A 17,305-nucleotide genomic window follows, 5' to 3' on the forward strand; every position below is an offset into this window, starting at 1 on the left:
AGTCCCAGCTACTTTGGAAGCTGAGGTGGGAGGATCACTTGAGCCTAGGAGTTCAAGGTTATAGTGAGCTATGATTGTGCCATTGCACTCCAACATGGGTAACAGAACCAGACCCTGTCTCTAAAAAAAGAAATAAAAATTTAAAAGTGGTTACACAACTTAGGATGATTAACAATGATGAGATTTTTAAAAGAAACAGGTAAGCATAAAGAGCTAGAACTCTATCTGAAAAAGCATAAATCTAATGCAAACTGAAAAATAAATGTAAACAAAAGTGATAATGCCTTGGAGGGGCTGAGCAGGAGATTTCTTTTCCATTTTTGTATATATCTAGGTCAAAAGTAAACAAAAAAATTAAGCAAAAAAGGAAATACAAGTTCTTGCCTTTAGGAAGGTCTATTTTGACAGGAACATATACAGAATGGGAAGATAAAAATCAAGATCCACAGAGATATAAACCAACCCCATCATTTGAAAGATAAGAGAACTAAGGCCAGGAGAGACCAAATGACTGTCAGTTACATAAATGAGACTGCACCCTAGGGCATCTGCTTATGATTATGACAATGGCCTTCTCCATTCTATCATTCTGCCAGTGAGTTTACTCCAGAAAAAAATAGGGCTAAACTCCCAAGGAAATACTTCTGCAGAAGCAAAAAGCTCTATGCCTGGGACTCTTCACTGCACTGACAAAGTAGGAAATTTAAATGTTGAACAGGAAATTATTAATTATATTGATTTGACATGATGAAAGTGATTACAATTATTAAAAATGATGACTTAAAGGTTATGTAGAAACATGTACTGGACATTTTTCATGTTAAGTGGAGAGAAGTAGGGTACAAAATTAGAGACAGTATAGTATTAGTCCCCCGAGTGTGAATTTCAGCTCTGCCCCTTATTAGCTCCACGGCCTTCAGAAAGTCATTCAACTATTCTGAACCTCAATTTTACTGCCTCAAAAAGAATAATAGTATTATGTATCTTACAGGATTTTTATGAAGCTAATTTGAGAATAATGTCTGCCAAATAGAAATGTTCAATGTTAATCACTACCACTGTCATCATTTTACTATAAATTCAATTATGAATGTGCTGAGTAAGAATTGGAAAGTGATAGGCAAAAATGACAACAACCACAATGGTAGGAGGAAGAGATTATAAATATGTGTGCTTTTTAATTTTCTCTAAAGTGTTACATCATTTTCCAATAAAGAAAAACGCATTTTAAGTAGGAACCCGAAAAAAACCCTTACTTGGGACCTGGGGTCCTGGTCTCGACTTTTTCCTCGAAGGGCCCAAGGCTTCCTGTGCCCAGTTCCTGTGGCATCTGTTGGAGAAGGTGAATAGTATTCTGAACACCTTAGTCAGGGGGACATACTCTAGAATCTAGAAGGTGCTGTCTTGATTAGATCAGCCCCCGAGAGCAGCTGTAGCTACCAGTTGAATCAGATTCATTCATTCATGCAGGCATTCATTCATTCATCCATATACTTTTTGAACCACTATTATATGCAAGGAACTTTTAAAGAATTACTCTGACCCAATGTATGAATTTGGAATAATCTCCAAAATACTATATAAGTGAAGAAAGCAAGCTTCAGAACACTGTGTATAGAATTCTACTATTTGTATTAAAAATAGATATATAAATATACATATTTATAAACTTGTAAATGCATAGAATTGCTCTGAAAGGATACACAACATATAGATAACAGTGATTAACTCTGGAGAGGGGACTAGAGGCTGACCTCCATGGGGAAGCTTACTGTTTATTGTATACCCCTTTGTATTGTGGAATACAATTGTATTTTTTGTATTGTGGAATGTCTTACCATGTATATGTATTAATTTTTCAAAACAAACAAACAGAAAATAAAAGAAATTGCCTGGTGCTGAATATACAGTGGTGAACGGGGCAGAGCTTCCTCAGTCAGTCTTGGGGAAGGCAAGTGTTGAGGTTACTGGGCCACAATTATTAAATTTTTAAAAACCAGACTGTTTACATAAGTTAAGGGGAAAGTTCTTTCTACAACCATTAGCTTATAGTAATTGAGCATATCATTTTACAGAGATAAAGCAGTTGGAAAATAAATACTAAGTAATTTGTCAAGTCTTAGAGTGTATTAAATTGTAGTTTCTACAAGGGTAGGGATCTTATCTGTTTAATTTGATCAGTAGAGCCTTCACTGCAGTATAATGTGAAGATAAATGCTTGTTACAGCAAGCATTTTCTGATGACAAATGATAGCACAACCATTAAAAAAAAATCTTGAAAAAGAAAAGACCAGAAGATACTGGACTCTGAGGGAACCAGGTGTTCCCTGTGAGGGTTAGGCAATCTTTTCTAGACAGTTCTCAAAAAATGACGGTGTTCAAATGGCAAGGTAAATCTCAATGAGAATGAAAGGTTGTAGAGACACCACATGTGTTTCGGAATGTCACAGTGTGATGCTCAAGGCCCTCCTTGGGGTGACAAGGCACAGATGGACTCCAAAGAGAACCTGGCACTTGGAGGGGCACCCCAACTACAGAAGTAGGAGAGCAAATGTCTGGAAGGCTGCAAACCACTGACAAGCTGGCAGCCTGTCAAAGCAGTCTTAGTCACTGAGGAGCACAGGGGTTGACAGCTTGACTCAGCACCATCATTACAGGTAGCCACTGCACATCGTTTAACCTCTCTGAGCCTCAGTTCTCTTCTCTGTAAAATGGAGGACAACTGTGAGATCTTTGTGAGGATTAAAGGAAAGAATCACCAGAAAATGTTCAGCAAGATGCTGGACACACAAGCAGGGCTTAAAATGTTATTATCATCACTCTTACTAAATAATGCCTAGGTGTCCTGGGCCACTTCATAATTGATAATCAGCATCCAAGTCCAAACAGCAGACAAAATGTGCTCCACCCTCCATGCCCTAAGGTCAAGTAAAGATTTCCCCACATACATATAGTGTTTTATAAACTAGAAAACACTTTCACATTCATGAGCTCACAAACGGCTGTGAAGCCAGTTGGATGGGAATTACTAACTCTACTGTGAAGGGGAGGAGACAGTGAGGTGAAGTGATTTGTTAAGAGCTGGTTAAAGGCAGAATCCAGGCCAGGACCCAGGTTTCCCAGGGAGTGGCTCAGCATTTTTCCAACTCACGCTCTTCCAAGGAAAGAGATGTATTATCTGGGGTCAGGTATACATACAATTCCACCATCTCTGCCTGCTCACCAGCTATCATTATATCATCCTTGAGCAGCCTTCTTTATGCCCCAGGCAAAGACCTCTAATAGATAAATTCGGCCAGTCATTTCAAACCGTTCTATCAGCCTCCTCCAGAACCCGTTTCTGTGAATGAACCCAGGGTACAAGGATGGCTCCCTGCAACTAGAATTAGGGATGGGACAACAGCTACAGCACGGCTAGCTCTGGCTTTCCAGGTAGCTGGAAATAGGCCTGGATTGCCCCCTGCCAGTGTGGAAGGCGGGGAGGTAGAAACCTTGCCAGGAAGAACAGTCATTAGAAGGGTGCAGACAGTGAGTCTCTCTGAAACTCAGGCAACCTTTCCCACTGCCATTAGCATTTCCACTAAAAACGTGGCATTTGATAGAGGGACAAAAACGTATTTTTTTTTTCAGTTGTGAAAAGGTCAGGCATATTTATCTGACTTAATAATTTATCATTGATATCTAATGCCTCCTTGAAAGACGACCTCTACAAACGCAGCCAGCACCCTCTTCCTTTTACTGCACTAGATCCTGCTGGGCCCAGCGCCATGCCACCTGGGTTGGAAGTCAGAGGACACCTCCACACAGCCCTGCTCCTCGTGCTTGGGCGGGCCCCGACTGCACCATCCGTGAAAAGACAGCCAGTCTCCCAAGTCTAATCCCAATTCTGCTATATCTGAGTTCTCTGTGGCAGCAGCAATGCTGTAAGAAGTAAGAAAGCTCTTGAATGCTGTAAGAAAATTACAAAATTCCTCTTCTCCATCCGCTTTTCCCTTCTTCCCGGTAAGTGGTTCTCTTAGGTTGAAAATCATCTGAAGGAAAGATTAAGGTGCCCAGAAAATTTCGACAGGCCCTAAAGCCAGTGCCACTAGGCCGGGGAGACCTGGGAGGTGACTTGACTGTTATGGAGCCCTCCCCTTGCGCCTTCGGAAGGTCTCTAGAGAACTAAGTCCAAGGCTCCTGGTTTCCTAACCACAAGCTCCAGAATCTAGAGAAGGCCTTCCTTAGACAGTAGGAAGTCTTGTCCTCCCTCAGAGATGGAACAAACAGGGAAGTCTGGGAAAGACCCTTGGGTGGGACAGGGTGGGGCCAGGCTCACTTGGAGAGGAATACAAGAGCCTACCTGCATGGTGAGAAGATTTTTTATTTGAAATATAGTCTTGAGCAACATGAGTGTAGCCAAGAGGAGGAGGGGCTGGCCTGCCTGGAGCAGCAGCCTCTCAAATGGCACGAGAGCAGGAGTACAAATATTCCAATGTCTGTGTGCCCCAACCCCACCTGCCAGGAAAGGCAGAACGAAGACCCACCCACAGCGCCTTCTCAAGGGGTCTGGCTCCTGGCTCCTGCCTGCCTTGGCCTTACCTCCTGCTTTCCCCAGGTTCCAAACAGAGGTGTGCAGCAGAGGCTTCTCCCACCCCACTCACAGAGACATGGTGAGCCAGTGTGACAATTAGTTCTCAGGACTATTTTGAGGGAAGAGAATCAGAGAAGACAGGGAGGAAAGGCAAGGTGAACAAGGGCCCTCACCAAACCAGGCTAGGCAGAGCTCTCCCAGAGGCACTGTGTCAGCAGCCCTCATTTCCCTCCTCCACAGGCTCTAAAGGCAGGAAGGAGAGCTCGTGTCTGCAGGAAAATAGAGCTCTGAGGAGTGCCCTGGCTGAAGGCAGCAAGCAGGAACCTCCCAGAAGAGCACAGCTGCTGCAGGGTTCAAGCATAGCGGACAGCATTGGGGTTGGGCCACATAAGCAGCCTGGGGTTGGAAGGACACAGACAAGAGATGGGGTACCAAGAAGCAGCACAAAGCCATAAATAACAGAAGCAAATTCAGAGCTGTGAGGGTCCTGGCTGACCCCACATTTCCTGGGGCTGGGGGATACCCAGCACTGGCAGCTCAGGGCAGACACTACTCCAGGGTACAACCGGCCACACTCACACCCGCACCGAGGGCAGAGCCTTTTATTTCCCAAGGTCCGCACAGCAGGTGGAAGACACTTCGGCACCACCCCTGACCGTGCACACTGCAAAGCCTCCGGTCACACCTGAGGGGACAGTGCGTGGCTGTCCTGGTCCTGAGAGGCCTGTGGTTGACTGTGATCATCTTGGCCACCCTCCTCCTCAGGGGCCAGGCCCAGCGATCTCCTTGCCTCTGGGTCAGTTGACAAAGGCTCGCCAACACATTCTTCCAGTCCATTCTCTCTAGTCTCCATGGGCACCTCCTCCCCGGAGCCCTCCTCTGGCTCTGCCGCCTCCACTGCCATCTCCACTGCCGCCGATGCCTCCTCTTCTTCCTCCTCTTCCTCCTCCTCCTGGTCTCTCACCTTGTGGACAATGAAGAGGTGGCGGCTGAGGGAGCTGGCAGAGGTGTAGCACAGACCACAGAGGAGACACTGGGCTGTGGAGCTGTCCGCCTGGTGCTGAGGTATGTGGCTCTGAAACTCGAGCCCTGAGTCTGTGGCAAAACTACATTTTGCACACTGAAAAAGGGACTTGTGCCTTTTGGTGGAAGAGACAGTTGCGCCATTGCTGGTGCCTGGAGCGTCCCCCACTCCACTGACTGGTCTTTTCAGATGGTTCACCTGAAAGGAGAGACAGCGTGAGGAGAGTCCAGGCCAAGCCCTGGAATGAGCCCCCGGACATGACCATGAGCCCAAGGACTCAAAAAAAGGCACGACCCAGGCCAGAGTCACCCCAGCCCTGAACGCTGGTTTACATTTGGTTTATTTCAATTCTTTGTTTTGTAATGTAACCTATGCATGTGGCACAACACTCCAAAAACATGGCAAGGGTATAGAGATTACCCCACTCCCCAGGCCTGCTATCCAGAGAACATATTACCTGGGTTTGTGACTCCTCCAAGAGATACCCTATGCATATACAAAACCAAACTACTGTCTCTGACAAAATGATGGCATGCCATGAATACTTTTCTTTTCTTTAGCTTTTTGGGGGCAGGGTCTCACTTTGTTACCCAGGCAGGAGTGCAGTGGCGCGACCACAGCTCACTGTATCCTTGACCTGCGCCTAAGCGAGCCTCCCACTTCAACCTCATGAGTAGCTGGGACAAGTGAACGTCACTGCACCGGCTAATTTTTTATTTTATTCCATGAGACAGGGTCTCATTTTGTTACCCAGGTGAGAGTGCAGTGGCGTGAACACAGCTCACCGCAGTCTTGACCTCAGGGCTTAAGTGATCCTTCCGCCTCAGCCTCCTGAGTAGATGGAATTATAGGTACACACCACCTCAACCAGCAAATTTATTTACTTATTTATTGTAAAGACAGAGTCTCCCTATGTTGTCGGGGCTGGTCTCGAACTCCTGGGCTCAAGTGATCCTTCCACTTTGGCCTCCCGAAGTGATGGGATTAGAGGCATGAGCCACCACACCCAGCATATGCATGCTTTTCTTCACTCTGCTTTTTACTTAACAACATGTATGGGAGTGTGTCTCCATGGGAGAACATACAGAGGCTTGATTCTTCTAAAGGCAGCACACTAACCCACTGTGGAGATGGGAAGTGCCCAGTGGCAGATATTTAGTTGAGTTCCATCTGTGTTACTGCACACAGTGCTGCAGCAAACATCCTTGAGCAGCCTTCTTTATGCCCAAGGCAAAGACCTCTAATAGATAAATTCTACAAGCGCAATTGTTGGGTCAAAGGGTATGTGCATTCTAGGGGAAGGGAGGATGTGCATTTTACAATTGGACAGGTGTTGCCAAAAAAAATCAATCAATATCCCCAGCTACTATGCATGAAAGGGCCTTTGCCAACCACTGACACCATCTGAATAGGGAAGAAAGTTTTGAGAATGCCCTGAAACTCCAGGCGGCTCTTAGGGCTTCCCAGACATACCTGACCCCTCTGTGGAATAGCCCCCTACCATGGTATGGAAAGAGGCTGCAGTGAGGAAGAAAAACCAGGCTGCTCCAGAAATTGGAACAGGGCATGGAACCAGGATGAGATCATAGGGCAAGGAACCAGGATAGCAGGTCTAGGCCTGGCTCTTCCTATATCTAGTGAGAAGGTTGGGAGGTAAGTTGGCCAAACATCGTTAGCCTCATCTGACAAGGCAATCCTGTGTGCTCCTGCCTCAGGACTGCTGTGAGGCAGAAAGAGAATGGTGTATGTGAAAATGCTCCAAAGTCCACAGAGCACAGCACACACCTACAGAGGGGGCCATGGTAACAGGGAGGCAACAGTAACAAAAGGCTGACAGGCCACCTTATGGGTCTTTGTCCTTATCCTCTACTTGTGTCCAACGCCCAGGGGAGTCACACGGGACTAGAGAGTGACCCACACTGAGGGAAGCTGTCACTCTGATTGCTCTGTGGCCACAACAGCAGCCTTCCTAATGCCCCTCCAGCTCCGGCAGGCAGGGAGCCCACACTCACCTGAGGGGAATGTCCACCCGGAGGTTTGACTTTGGATGTCTGGCTCAAATCAGGGTTTCTGATGCCATGCATAAGGCTGATGTGGCTCTCCAGGAGGGAGGGCCGAGGAAAGCTGGGGCTGTCCTCTGTGCAGTACCTGCAGAAGCACAGCAGAAAGGTCAAGTAAGAGTCTGGGCCGCAGGCTCCCTCAGTGCTGTTCCCACCACAGCCAGGAAGGAGGGAGTCTGCAGCAGACTCCTGGGCTGGCTGGTGCTGGGTGCTCCACAGAGGGATCCATCCAGAGGGCTGCCAAGGTGGCAGACAATAGCACATCGTAATACTTGCACTCTTGACACATGGCCCTCAGCCACAGTCTCACTGGACACTCCCTATGTCACTGCCCAGAGACCCAAGTGCTAGTCCAGCAGTCAGAGTGAAAGGGCCAGGTACACTCCAACGCACAGGCAGATGGTGTAAGAAGCCTCTCGGCCTCAGGGTGCTTCGTGACTGAGAAGCTATTCAGACCCGGGCTAGAGTAACAGGGGAAGGTTCAGGAGCTACCAGGTTCTGGAAGCTGGTTTCTGACCTGCCCCTGATTTCTCACTTAGCCAGTTTCTTCCTGTAGGAAACTCACTTGTCTCTTGTCTTAGACACCTGATCTTGCAGCAGAGAAAAACCCCCGTGGTGCCATGGACAGAGTCTTCTGAACCTCAGGCCTCCTCACTATCATCCCAGGGACTCACCCGCAGGTGTAGACCTTCTTTACTGTGTCGTGGTTGTTGCGGATATGTTTGCGCAGGCTGTTGGGGGTGTGGAAGGACTGTTCACACTGCCGGCACGGGTACCGCTTCAATGTCTACGGAAGGAGGTGGCAACACACAAAGCATCAGAGCTTAAAACAGTTCTGGGTACATCTTTCTTCTCAGATGCCATGGGCAGAAAAGAGGATACCCCCAACGACCTCAACATTTGTGGTACCCACCAGGCCCAAAGCACAGGAACCCTAGGGTTGCTGACTTACAGAAAGAAGTCCAGAGGACTGGGCTCTGCATTGTGACTACATGGCTGCACTTACCCGACCATGGCTCTTTTTCATGTGGGACACATAGCTCTCCCGATCTGGAACCCACTCCTGGCACTCCCGACAGGTCCAGCCAGTGTTCCTCAGCCGCGGCCTGGCTTCCACCCTGCGATGGGCTTCAGGCCTACCCCAGCGGCCAGAAGGCTGGGAGCTGCTCCGAGCAGCCACACTAGTGGCTGGGGGCTCAGTGGAAACTCGAGAGCCAGGGCGGCTTGAGGATGAGTCCGCTGAAGACTGGAGGCTTGACAGCTCGTCCACATTTCGGGGAACACCGTGGGTGCTCTGGGGATGGGGAGAGCGATTACTAACTGGGCAAGGGGAAAGATGCACAGAGTCAGACACCCAGGCCAGGCATGTGCCCTCCTCCCCAGCATCCTCCCCCAAGGCATCCCACCTTGACATGTTGCATCAACTCCGGCTTCTGCACAAACAAGAGTGGGCACTCAGGACACTTGAAGACGCCCACCTGCGTCTTGCTGACATTCTGGTAAAAATGCTGCTGAATGTGCCTCTTCTTGTTGAAGACCATTTCACAGGAGCACTTATAAATGAGCCTGGGGAGACAAGCCCCAGGGAATGAGATAGCCAAGGCTCTGCTGGCAGAACCACGCAGCCCCTCCACCCACCTCTGCCAATGTGGATGCTCCCCTGCCTCAGGAGAGCATCCTTAGTATGACCCCAGGCATCTCTGCCCCTAATCCCAGCTCCCTGACCCATCCCTATCCCACCCCCTACAGCACCCAGGCTCCTCTCTGCCCCACAGGGCCTCCTGGCCCTGGAGCTGCACTCACTGGGAGGGTCTGTGGGGCTGCGTGGGGTGCTGGGTGGCACTGTGGTCCGCGGTACTGCTGGCAGTCTTGAAGGCCATGGGGCAGAATGCACATTTGTGGAAAACCTGGCAGTGTCGCTCCTGGATGTGGCTTTTCAGCAAGGCCAAGGTCAGGTGGACGACACCACAGTGGATGCACCTAGACAAAAAGGTGGGGTAGTGTGGGTGGAGCCGAGGGAGTACTGGACCCAGAGGTGGTACTGCAAGAGGGATGGAGAACAGAAACACAGCTATCCAGGCACCTTCTCCCTCCCTCAATCACTCAGACTTCCACTCTCCACAAGTACAGCCTGAGGGTCTGCTTGCTATCGTCTGGGACAATGTGGCCACACAGTGGCCCCCAAGCCCAGATCATGCCTTATAAAGAAGGGAGATACCCCAACCCTCCCTGCACTGGCCAGAGGATATTCTGCAAACTGAAAATCTAGCCTACCTAAGAGAAGTTGGTGGAAGTGGAGAGGGAAGAAAATGGTTCCATAATGGCATATTTAAGTGTGAGACAACTGTAGAAGTCCAAGAATTTCAGAAGGAGGTTGCACAAAGCCCATGCCTTCCCACAGGCTGGTACGAGTAAGCAGGGATGGCCACTTAACAAAACATACAGTCAGGCACTGCTATGCTCACCAGAACAACAATTACATTGAAACAACTCTTAAAGCCAAGGAAGAAAGACTCCAGAGTAGTGTTGTCCAGTGGAACTTGCTGTGATAAAGGAATGGTCAATAACTCCACTGGGCCAGGCATAGTGGCTCATGCCTATAATCCCAGCACTTGGGAAGGCCGAGGGGGATGGAAGACCAGACATGGCCGACATGGCAAAAACCTCTACTAAAAATACAAAAATTAGCTGGACGTGGTGGCATGTGCCTGTAATCCCAGCTACTCAGGTGGCTGAGGCAGGAGAATCACTTGAACCCAGGAGGCAGAGGCTGCAGTAAGCCGAGATTGTGCCACTGCATTCCAGCCTGGGTGATAAAGTGAGAATCTGTCTCCTGGGGGAGGCGTGGGGGGAAGCTCCACTGTTCATGTGCCTATTTCAATTAATAAAATAAAATAAAAATTCAGTTCCTTAGTTGCACTGGCCACATTTCCTGTACCCAGTAGCCACACATGGCTGGTCCTATCCTATACTGCTCCACGCAGCTCAAAAGTGCTGTGATGTCTCCTTGGTGAAACTATGGGTAACTTTTCATTTCTTTTCTCACTACCAATTTGTATTTTCTGGATTGTTTTGTGGATTTTTTTTTTTTTTTTTTTTTACAATACATAAATAAGATAAAGAATGTCTTAAGCCTTTTTTTGAGGCCATATGGAACTTGTTTCAACTTCATGATATCTCTCTATAAATACTGCTTTTCCTTTTTTCGATATTGGAGAATAATATGATCTTCTTCCATGCCAAGCCGCATCCATAAGATTCCTAGTCCCTCTCCTGTGTTCAGCGTTTCTTCCTGCCTATAAACATACACAGGTCTCCCCTACATGGGAAAACACCTTTCCCCTCTTTGCTATTCCTTATCTTCCTTTTGTTGCAATATTGCCTGGTCTCATAATACTGACATCCCCATAGGCATTAAAGATAGGCAGTTGCTTTGCTAAAATAAAGGGCATGACTTCATTTAAGAATTCTTTGACTCCTGAATGTTACCCTTCATTTTACTACATTAATACTTTTTTTTTTTTTTTTTTTTTTTTTTTTTTTTTTTTTTGAGACAGAGTCTTGCTCTGTCACCCAGGCTGGAGTGCAGTGGCACAATCTTGGCTCACTGCAACCTCCACCTCCCAGATTCAAGTGATTCTGTCTCAGCCTCCCAAGTAGCTGGGATTATAGGCATGTGTCACCAAACCTAGCTTACTTTTGTATTTTTAGCAGAGACAGGGTTTCACCACGTTGGCCAGGCTGGTCTTGAACTCCTGACCTCAGGTGATCTACCAGCTTCAGCCTCCCAAATTGCTGGTATTACAGGCGTAATACATTTTCACAGTCCACATAAATCACAACAGAATCCTGAACAATCTTTTTTCTTCCTTGTGTGTATTAGAGGGAGGGATAGAGAATCACCTTCAAAAATTTAATTAGCAGCCAGGCATGGTGGCTCATGCCTGTAATACCAGCACTTTGGGAGGCTGAGATGGGCAGATCATGAGGTCAGGAGTTCGAGACCAGCCTGGCCAGCATGGGGAAACCCCATCTCTACTAAAAATAAAAAAATTAGCCGGGCATGGAGGCACGTGCCTGTAATCCCAGCTACTCGGGAGGCTGAGGCAGGAAAATGGCTTGACCCCGGGAGGCAGAGGTTGTAGTGAGCTGGGATTGCGCCACTGTACTCCAGCTTGGGTAACAGAGTAAGACTCCATCTCAAAAAAAAAAAGGAAAAGAAAGCAAGAAAATTTAATTAGCAATCATGAGCAGCCCACAGAACCAGAATGAACTCCACAGAGCATTCATTACTAAATTTGTATATGCTTTAAATTAAGGTTTCCATACAAGCTACTTACTTAACTTTCCATTTTTTCCTGCTAAACAAAACAGTGAAACCAACTTCTAGCACATGGAAGTCCTTCCACACTACAAAGTATTATGAAGAGAAAAAAATGCACATATTTTTACATTAATCCAAAGTAGCCAAGTACACCTGATATGAGTAAAGAATCTCTTAAGTGGCTTTATTTGTGCTGTTTGACCACACTTCTGCAGCAACAGTAGAAATACACTCTTCTCAAATGCTACTGAAAATACCTTCTATGTATCTGGTAGACATTCTTTGAGAAACCTCACTGAAAGTAAGAACACACGCAAAGTACCCTCAAGGAAGGACTGAATCCAACAGGGTTTACAAGTTGATGAGAAGGTGTGCAGAAAGAGTGCCAACATGACACAACACTTGACCACAGTTTTTTAAGAGAAAATAGACAATTATAGAATCATATGTTGTGAAATATGTAGTTTTAGAAAAGATAATAAGCAACAAAGTGTTTAACTTTGTTAATAATCACAAATAAGAAAATAACATTACAACAATCTAAACTTACTTCCTTACCACATCTCTGGCCACTCTCCACATTATTAACAAAGAACAGAATAATTTATACACTTTGGAAATATATATATGTATGCATATTTTACATAAAATACATAGAAATTTTATCTGTATTTATATATTACATAACCATATATAGACTTTTTACATTATCTTCAAGTAAAAGCAAAAGTAATGCAAACCATAAAAATATTGTAAAATTCTGTAGTAGAGTGCAATAAAATGGAACATAGGTATCTTGAGAATTTATTTTAAAAAATTAACATCCACAAAGTGGGAGAAAATATTTGCAAATCTGACAAGGAACTTGTATTCAGAAGATATAAAAAACTTATGACTCAATCATAAGATGTCAAGTAACCCAATTCAGAAGTGGGCAAATGAACTGAATAGACATTTCTCCAAAGAAGATGGAGTCCAATAAGCACATGATCAACACCGTTAACCATCAGGGAAACAAGAAACCACTTCCCACCCACAAGGATGGTTACAATAAAAAAGTCAGACTATAACAAGTGTTGACAAGCACACAGAGAAATCAAAACCTTCAAGCACTGCTGGTGGGAATGTAAAAATGGTACAGTCACTTTGGAAAATAGTCTGACAGTTTCTCAAAAAGTTAAACATACAGTTACTATTTTTTTTCTTCTTTTTTAAATTATACTTTAAGCTCTGGGATACATGTGCAGAACGTGCAGGTTTGTTACATAGGCATACACATGCCATAGTAGTTTGCTGCACCCATCAACCCATCAGCTACCTTAGGTATTTCTCCTAATGCTATCCCTCCTCTAGCTCCCCCACCCCGCAACAAGCCCCAGTGTGTGATGTTCCCCTCCCTATATAGTTACTATTTGACCCAGCTATTTTGCTCCTAGGTATCCAAAGCAACTGAAAACATGTCCACATGATAACTTGTACATGAATGTTCTTTAGCAGCATTATAATGGTATTATTCATTATTCATGATAGCCAAAAGGTGGAACCAAACCTAAATGTCCATTAGCTGACAAATGGATAAACAAAACATGGTATATCCCCACAATGGAATCTCATTCAGCCATAATAAGGAATGAAATACTGACATATGCTACAATGTGGATGAACTTGCAAAGATTATGCTAAGAATATTATATAATTCCATTTATATGACATGTCCAGAAGAGCTATGAGACAGAAAGTAAATTAGTGATTGCCTAGGGGTAGGGGGATGAAAGAAGTGGTGGATATGAGGTTTTTTCCTGATAGTAAAATATTCTAAAATTGTTTGTAGTGATTGCACAGCTCTGTAATTAACACTGTAATGGTGTGTACATCTTCTGACTTCAACTGCAGATCACTGAAAATTTTAACATCACTATCTTCAGTAATCCCTCTCGCTGAATCACAATACATTTGGTCTGGCATTCCTTACAAAAAGGTTTGATAAACTGAATTACTTCTGAGACATTACATTTCTTTTTACTTGTACATAAGAAACTATGTAATTAAAAACAAAAAATGGTATTAATCTATCCATATAATTAAAAATTTCTTGGGCCAGGCATGGTGGTTCACACCTGCAATCCCAGCACTTTGGAAGGCTGAGGCAGGTGGATCACCTGAGGTCAGGAGTTTGAGACCAGCCTGGCCAACATCGTGAAACACCATCTCTAATAAAAACAAAAAAATTAGCCAGGCGTGGTGGCACATGCCTATAATTCCAGCTTCTCAGGAGGCTGAGGCAGGAGAATTGCTTAAAACCTGAGAGGCAGAGATTGCAGTGAGCCAAAATGGAGCCACTGCACTCCAGCCTGGGTGACAGAGAGAGATGCCATCTCAAAAAAAAAAAAAAAAAAAAAAAAAAAAAAAAAAAAAAATTATTGGATTCAAGATTTAAAGATAAATATTTAAGTGTTGATTGTATTACTACTGGATTGGATTTGATCTTGGAACAAGAAGCACTTAAGTCAAGGTTAGAAAGGTATTTTTAAATGTTACAGGATACTGTAAAAACACATATTCAGATGTTTGGTTTAAAATGCAGTTGGGAAGCTGCCAGGCAATGCTGTTCAGCAACATGGTGGTAGGTGCATTGTATAATCCTGTCTTAGGTTTGTCTTGTTTTTAATGTACTTTAGATACTCCATCCTCCATAAGATGAAAAAGAAATCAGTCTACATTTTAAAATGTTTACACCAGCCAGGCACAGTGGCTCATTCCTGTAATCCCAACACTTTGGGGAGTTGAGGTGGAAGGATCATTGAGCTCAGGAGTTTTGTGATTGGCCTGGGCAACATGATGAAACTCTTGTCTCTACAAAAAATACAAAAAGTTAGCCAGGCATTGTGGTGTGCGCCTTAGTCCCAGCTACCTGGGAGGCCGAGATGGGAGGATCACCTGAGCTTAGGAGGTCAAGGCTGCAGTGAGCCACATTCACACTACTGCCCTCCAGCCTGGGAGACAGTGAGACCCTGTCTCAAAAAATACATAAAAATATAATGTTTACCCCAAGACAAAAATCTGGGAGTCATTGCAAAGCTTTATATATGCATGTTAACAAAAAATATGTGTGTATGTGTGTGTGTGTGTGTGTGTGTGTGCGTATGTATGTGTGTTAACTTCCCAGAATGATCTTTCTAAAACACACTAGTGAGATTACTACCCTGCTACAAATCTTTCAATGTCCACTGGAAAATGTCCAAATGCCTGCCAAGGAATATAAGGTATTGCATGGCCTGGCCTGGCCTGGGGGCCTCTGCCAAACTCCTCATCCCTCATTCCATATAAAAGCTATTATCAAATCTCGATGCTTCTTCCTAAACCCCTCTCAAGTCTACCTTTTCTCCACTCCTATGATCATTCCTTCAGTGAAGCCCTCAGCATCTCATCTGGACCATCATACTTGCCTTTCAGGAAGTCTCTTGTCTCTCCCCTCACTAATATGTGTGTTCACTTCCCAGAATGATCTTTCTAAAACATACTAGCCGAATCACTGCCCTACTGCAAATCTTTCTGTAGCTCCTCACTGTCCACTGGATAAAGTCCAAATGTCTACCAAAAAATACAAGGTCTTGCATGACCCGACTCTGCCAACTCCCTAGTTTCATTTCTCCCCACTCCCACAATTCATCCTGACATTCTTCTATACAATCATAATTATCATTCCTGACACCCCTTATCTGTACGCTGAGATTCCTGCTCAGGCCCTTGCCAGGTATGCTTTCCCTCTCTTTTGTCTGAAAAATCTCCTAATATCTCCTTTAGGAAGCTTTCCTGACCATTTCTCTACTGTGGGACTTAGCACTCTGAGTTACAATTACTTATGTTCTTTTCTCTTGTAACCTACCAGGGCAAGGACTGTGTCTCAATCATCTTTTTACCCTGAGTGTCTAACACAATGCTAAAGACAATAATGAGTACACACAAAAAAGTCAAACAAACTAAAACACAAAAACATTTAATGCCAAAGAGCAGAAAACAAGTTACAGATCAATGAGCTCTAGAGGGAAGTTTTCTCCTCACTTCGATCTTTTTCCCGAAAATGACTTCTTGCTATGTGTGTTTGACACAATGGAGGAGATTCCATTTAAAATAAGAGTTTTCTTGGTTTTACTATGAGGCTGATCCTTTTTTCTATTCTCAGGTTTTGGTTATTTTGCCACAAACTGACAAAAATTAACAAAAAGAAAGATACTAAAGCCCTTTGAGTTTGGCATCTTGTAGCCCTGTTTGTTAAAACCTGCAAACATTTCCAAGTACTGTAATTAGTACATTCATTATTGAAACAGTACTGTACATTTACTGTGCCAAACATGTTAACTTTGTGAGCAAATTAAACTTACATACTTTTTTAAACCAAATAAAGTATTACATGCATTCTAGTCTCCCCAAAATTCCAGAGCTATTTTTTTAATACTTAAGTTTTTTAAAATCCTCACTCTTCTCTCTCTCTTGTTCTTCCTGTCTGCTACCAAATAAAAAATGTCTATCCACATACCATCCAATGCTCTTGTCCTATTGAACTGGAACCCAGGCCTCTTAAGACCAAAACTATCTGAAATGAATTCTGGCTTAGGAAAAGGACCAGCCATTGGGCAATACCAGGACAGCAAGCCAGGCAGCACCCACCTGTAGCCCACCTTGCGGGCATAGTGCAGGCAATTCTCCTTTACATGTGTCTGGAAGTAGGCAGAGCGGCAGAGGACCCCACACTCCGGGCAGCAGTAGGGGGACTTGTGTGCATGAATCCGCTGGTGGGCACAGAAACTGCACTGGTTGGGCAGCAGCATCTGGCATACCTGGCAGGTCTAGGAAAGAACACCAAGAAAGCAGATCATGCAGAGGACACAGGCCTGTGGTTCTCCAATTGGGCCTGTCTGGCTTTCTAGTATCTGGGTCAGAACAGCTCCTTCCCCCAACCATTCTCTCTTCCAACTCTCCTAGACACTTCTGACACCCTGAGACCTCATTTTGAGTGTTGATACTGATACCCAAAAAAACTTTGTCTGACACCTTATTAATCACCTATTCTCTCTGATTTAGCAGAACTAGCTTTTCCTTTGTAGAGGCCTAAAGCACTTCTTGAATTCTAAGACCTCACTGTACTGCCAGACCCACCAGTGTCTCTGTCATAGCTCAGTAGAGGCAGTTCTTGCCATCCACCCACAACAATTGCCTGGTGGAGACCTGCTCAAACCTCTAGTCAGGTGGTTCAGTGACTTCCAAAATGGATCTGAGACCACCCTGACTGGTATTCAGAAGGCTCTCAATATAGACTGACTGAG

At 45.0% G+C, this 17,305-nt stretch overlaps 1 protein-coding gene across 3 annotated transcripts in view; it reads right to left on the reverse strand.

Moving 5' to 3' along the window:
- Nucleotides 1–4,347: 4,347 nt before the first annotated feature.
- ZNF592 (zinc finger protein 592) overlaps nucleotides 4,348–17,305 on the reverse strand; it is a 57,751-nt gene continuing 44,793 nt past the window's right edge. For all 3 annotated transcript variants that reach the window (XM_074399964.1, XM_074399963.1, XM_039479996.2), the window contains 7 exons: nucleotides 16,650–16,828; nucleotides 9,461–9,637; nucleotides 9,064–9,223; nucleotides 8,664–8,951; nucleotides 8,332–8,444; nucleotides 7,610–7,745; nucleotides 4,348–5,795 (listed from right to left, as the gene is read on the reverse strand). In XM_074399964.1, the coding sequence (XP_074256065.1) occupies nucleotides 5,253–5,795; nucleotides 7,610–7,745; nucleotides 8,332–8,444; nucleotides 8,664–8,951; nucleotides 9,064–9,223; nucleotides 9,461–9,637; nucleotides 16,650–16,828 (1,596 nt within the window). In that variant the 3' untranslated portion in view covers nucleotides 4,348–5,252. The remainder of the gene's footprint in view (nucleotides 5,796–7,609; nucleotides 7,746–8,331; nucleotides 8,445–8,663; nucleotides 8,952–9,063; nucleotides 9,224–9,460; nucleotides 9,638–16,649; nucleotides 16,829–17,305) is intronic.

Source organism: Saimiri boliviensis, chromosome 5 (genome assembly GCF_048565385.1).
Source record: "Saimiri boliviensis isolate mSaiBol1 chromosome 5, mSaiBol1.pri, whole genome shotgun sequence".
Taxonomy (NCBI): domain Eukaryota; kingdom Metazoa; phylum Chordata; class Mammalia; order Primates; family Cebidae; genus Saimiri; species Saimiri boliviensis.